Raw genomic sequence first — 4,662 nt, 5'->3', positions numbered from 1 at the left:
TTTGAATATGACTTGTGATATACAAAATTATTTTTTATTAAATATTTTTGATATTTTTATTTAATTTTTTTAAATAATTATGAAGTCGTCCGATTCTTCTGACCGATCAAATCGGTTCAATCGATTGAACCAATAAATCGATAACATGACCAGTTATTTAAATGGACCGATTATTTAACTGGTCCGGTTCTGAAAACCATGAGATTTGGGTTAGAGAGAAAAACCCAAAACGTGGAAATCAAATCCCGTCGAAAAACAGAGTCAAATTGATATTTTGGAAAACAGAAAGGGTAAAAGAGTAATTGAGAACTTCACCTCTTCCCCAGGAGGCAGTTGACATTTCAATCACTCTTAGAATCCAAGTCTCTCTGGCATCCACCCCTCTCCACATCCGATTACTCCCTCCCACCTCTGATCTCTCTCTCCCAGTCTCCAAATTTCCTCTCAAAATTTTCATTATTCGTTTCAAAAATAAACCCTAATCCCATCACCTCCACCGCATTTCTCCGAAATGTCGTTCGATGAAGAAGAATCAATCGAACACACCTTACTCGTAGTTCGCGAAGTCTCCGTCTACAAAATCCCGCCCCGCTCCACCTCCGGCGGTTACAAATGCGGCGAGTGGCTCCAATCCGACAAGATCTGGTCGGGTCGTCTCCGGGTCGTTTCCTGCAAGGACCGCTGCGAGATCCGATTAGAGGATCCCAACTCGGGTGACCTCTTCGCCGCTTGCTTCATACACCCGGGTCAGCGCGAGAGTTCCGTCGAGCCGGCTCTCGATTCCTCTCGTTACTTCGTGCTCAAGATCGAGGACGGGAATGGTAAACACGCGTTTATCGGGCTCGGGTTTAATGAACGGAACGAGGCGTTCGATTTCAACGTGGCGTTGTCCGATCACGAGAAGCATGTTAGATGGGAGAACGAGAAAGAGACTGGTGAGACGAGTGAGAATGATTCTCACATCGATATTCATCCCGCTGTTAATCATAGATTGAAGGTAGAAGATTTTAAAGTCTTTTACTTTTCAGTAGTTTCATACTTCAATTTTTTACTGATTTTCATATTTTTTAAGTTACCTTTATTAAGCTACACTTTGATTGATTTGAGAATGGGGAGCTTTGAGGTTAGTGAATTTATCAACTTAATATTTTGAAAGACTCAAATTTTTTCTTTGACTGTGAGCAAAGCAAGAAATTCAGTTGATCCGATTGTTCTACATATAATTTAGTCCGTATGTTTTTGGGTTCGTTAGGTGACGAATCTGTTGTGGTTTTGGATTTTTGTGACACTATAAAAGAATCTACATGTTGTGGAGAGATTGTGCAAGTTCCTTTTGGCAATATGTCTGAATAAATTATATATAAATATAAATTTTTTGCAGGCTCTGTTGTTATGATGAATAAGTTTTAATTGGATTCATGAGTTGTGATCTGCACTTGGTTGTTTTAGTTTGTTGCTCCAAATAATACAATTCAGTCTTTTTTATTATTGATGAGTTTTAAATATGGTATTTGTTTCTGTTTTAGGTGTTTGATCTTATGGTGTTTTGGGTTGTAGGAAGGTGAGACTATAAGGATTAACGTGAAGCACAAGCCATCTAGTGGGACTGGTATGCTTTCATCTGCTGGATTGTCCGGGGGAAAGCCTAAGACTTTGAGCCTTGCTCCACCGCCCAGTGGTGCTGGAAAAATAAGGTCTCCTCTCCCACCTCCTCCTAATGACCCTGTTGCTGCTCGGCGAACCTCTTCTAGTCAAGGTGTTGGTCAAATAACACCCAAAGAAAACATGAAACAAACCAACCCTTCAACATATTTTCCTCAACTAGAGGTATGATTTTATGATCCCTCAATTGGATATACGTTTCATTTGCTCTATATAGCCAAAAGTTCTGCGAATTTTGATACCTATCATATTGAATATAGCATTGCTAGGGAATTGGTTATCATGATATATACACCACATGGATAGAAGTTATACTCCTGGCAGGCAATATCGTGCTTACATCTTTATGATTCTGTGTGTTTGTATGTATTTTTCCACGGTAACTTCCTTTTGTATTTTACTTTGGTGATTGCTTTGTGCTAAATCAATGCCTTCTGTTCCCAAGTGGTGATGCTTTTGGTTCCTTAATTAACGACGATATTTTGTGACATTTCATTTACAGAGGAATGTTCCTGCTACCGGATCAGGATCTTCGAAGACCACTGCATCAGGATGGGCAGCTTTCTGAATTGCGAGACCATTTGTTCTAGAATATGTAAGCTCTACTGTTTGATGTTTTTGATATGTTAAAAAAGAAAGGAGGAAAAAAGAAGAAAGGGACAAGGTATCATATGCTTTCATATTTTGAAAAATAATGCTACCAATATCATATTTTCCTCCTTTGTCTGACAAGAACTTGTGTGTTTTTATTATATAATTTGAATATAATAGAGAAAACTATTAATTTTCTGTCGACATGCGGCATGCACTTCAATAATTGCGCTATTGACAAAGGATGCAAGAAATGTTTTGTTATATTTGCATAAATTTAAGAAATAAATTGATATGTTAAATCTATTAACCGTAATTGAAAATAGTACATATTCTAATGAGAACGAATCAGTTGCAGTAGCCAAATGTTCATCATAAATGTTTGTTCCAGGGATCGGAACCCATATAAGTTAGAGCGATGAATGGAGAGTCCCGTAAATCTTGTACAATCACATCCCATTTAAACCCTTGACTCGAAACAAGAGACATTGGATTAGCAGGCTGAACCGTAAAATTGGTTGTCAGTCGTCGACATGAACACCTCTCGTAAGAGAACATGGCGTCAATCGAAATGCCGGTGAGACAATGAACCTATGCCTTCAACCACCAGTAGCAGTATCTGGTGCAGTGTCACAACAATCTCGAATGACGAAGATCCACGACATTAAGAAAAATGTTCCAACTCTTTTCTTATCCGACCACATCCGAAATATTTAATATATTTTCTTTAATATTGTATTATTTTTGACAATATTAAATAAAATATGTCATTGCCCAAAAGCACAATCAATTTGGCCCATGATCAAGTTCTACGTCATCGACTAAAAGCCCCAATCAACTTGGTCTCAACCGGGGCAGACCCACGTGACCCTATAGGTAACAAATGCATACCCATTTTCTTTGAAAAGTTATAAATAGTTAATATATTATATTAGAAAAAGAAAATTCTGCACACTCATTTTTTGGGTGTTGTATTGTTTAAGGTAAATGAGAAGTTTGTACTTATTAAAATATTATTTACTTTTAACTTTTACATCATCTTTTCTTCAATGATGCACAACCATTTTTTTGGGTGTTATGTTGTTTAACGTGAATGAGAAGCTTATAATGATTAAAATATTATTTATTTTTCGCTTTTATATCATCATTTCTTCGCCTTTTTAATTTTTTACTTTTCTTACTTCCAATTCCAAAGCTTCTATTTTGTTTTTTTTCAATAAAAAAATTACACTTTGCCAAGCTTCTGTTTTATTTCTTCACTTTCTCATTTTTCTTTAGTTTAAACCAACGTTTTAGCGTTATTTACCAGTTATTCTCCGGTGAACTTTCTCATCTAAGTTTCCTGCAAGCTGTTGCTCCTCTTTTATTTGTATGTTCTTCACTTATTCTCTTACTCTTTTAAATAAAATAATTTTTTTAGTTTTTAAATTTTTTAAATTTTTTTTTTAATTTGAGTGAGTTAAATTAAGAGATTAAATAAAATTTTAGATTCAATTTGATAGATTTTAGTGATTTTGTGAAGAATATTTGAATATTGAATTGTGATACATGAAAATGAAATTATGAATATGTATTTTTGAGGATGAGAAAAAATTATATTAAATTTGTGTAATTTAAATTATGAATATTTGTCTAATTAATAATTATTGTCATTTGTAAATTTTGTAATTGTAGTAGTGAGAAGGTGAATGATGAAGAGATTAAACCTCAACGAAAGAAGAAGAATGGAACGTTGGATTGGTTTATTCAAAAGTCTAAAAAGGATTATGCAAGTTATTCCCAAGTGTCAATTTGTGTCTCATAACCAACTCAACCTTCAACAACCCAAGCCGAGCAAGAATTTGCATCAAGGGATATGGAGATTGAGAGCCAAGATGATGCTCGAAATGATGATAATACTCGAAAAGTCGATAATGTGAGTTTTGCAATCGAGTCATTTGATTTCATATTCATGATTCACTTGGTGAATAGAATATTTGGGATTATGGATGAAACAAAGTTTTGCAGAGAAAATATCAAGATATCATCAATGCTATGTCTCTTGTCACTTTAACTAAGGAAAGATCGCAAAACATGAAGGAAAACGAGTGGGAATCTTTTTGACTACAACCACTTCCTTTTGTAACAAGAATGCCAATGATATTCTTGATATGAATGTTGTGTATACTCCTCTTGGAAGAAAGAAACTTGTCGTTTGGATACAACTAATAGTCATCATTTCTGAATTGAAGTGTTTTTAGAAGTTATTGATCTTCAACTTCAAGAGTTAAACAATCGAGTTGATGAGGTTAATATAAAGTTTTGACTTGTATGGCTTCTTTGAGTCCACTTGATAAGTTTTCTTCGTTTAACAAACAAAATATACTTAAACTTGTTGAATTATATCCCGATGAATTTACAAGTGTTTAT

At 34.9% G+C, this 4,662-nt stretch overlaps 1 protein-coding gene across 1 annotated transcript; it reads left to right on the top strand.

Annotated features, from left to right (window-relative positions):
- The first annotated feature begins 279 nt into the window (after nt 1-279).
- On the top strand, nt 280-2,318 carry LOC120127166 (uncharacterized protein At1g03900-like). The gene is made up of 3 exons (XM_039145153.1): nt 280-997; nt 1,558-1,827; nt 2,165-2,318. The coding sequence occupies exons 1-3, from the start codon at nt 512-514 to the stop codon at nt 2,228-2,230; spliced, it is 822 nt and encodes a 273-aa protein (XP_039001084.1). The 5' UTR covers nt 280-511; the 3' UTR covers nt 2,231-2,318.
- Nucleotides 2,319-4,662: the final 2,344 nt, after the last annotated feature.

The sequence above is a fragment of the Hibiscus syriacus genome, unplaced genomic scaffold, assembly GCF_006381635.1.
Source record: "Hibiscus syriacus cultivar Baekdansim isolate YM2019G1 unplaced genomic scaffold, ASM638163v2 tig00110462_pilon, whole genome shotgun sequence".
NCBI classification, from domain to species: Eukaryota; Viridiplantae; Streptophyta; class Magnoliopsida; order Malvales; family Malvaceae; genus Hibiscus; species Hibiscus syriacus.
The sequence above is the reverse complement of the archived record's forward strand: the minus strand, read 5'-3'. Positions and strand labels throughout refer to the sequence as shown.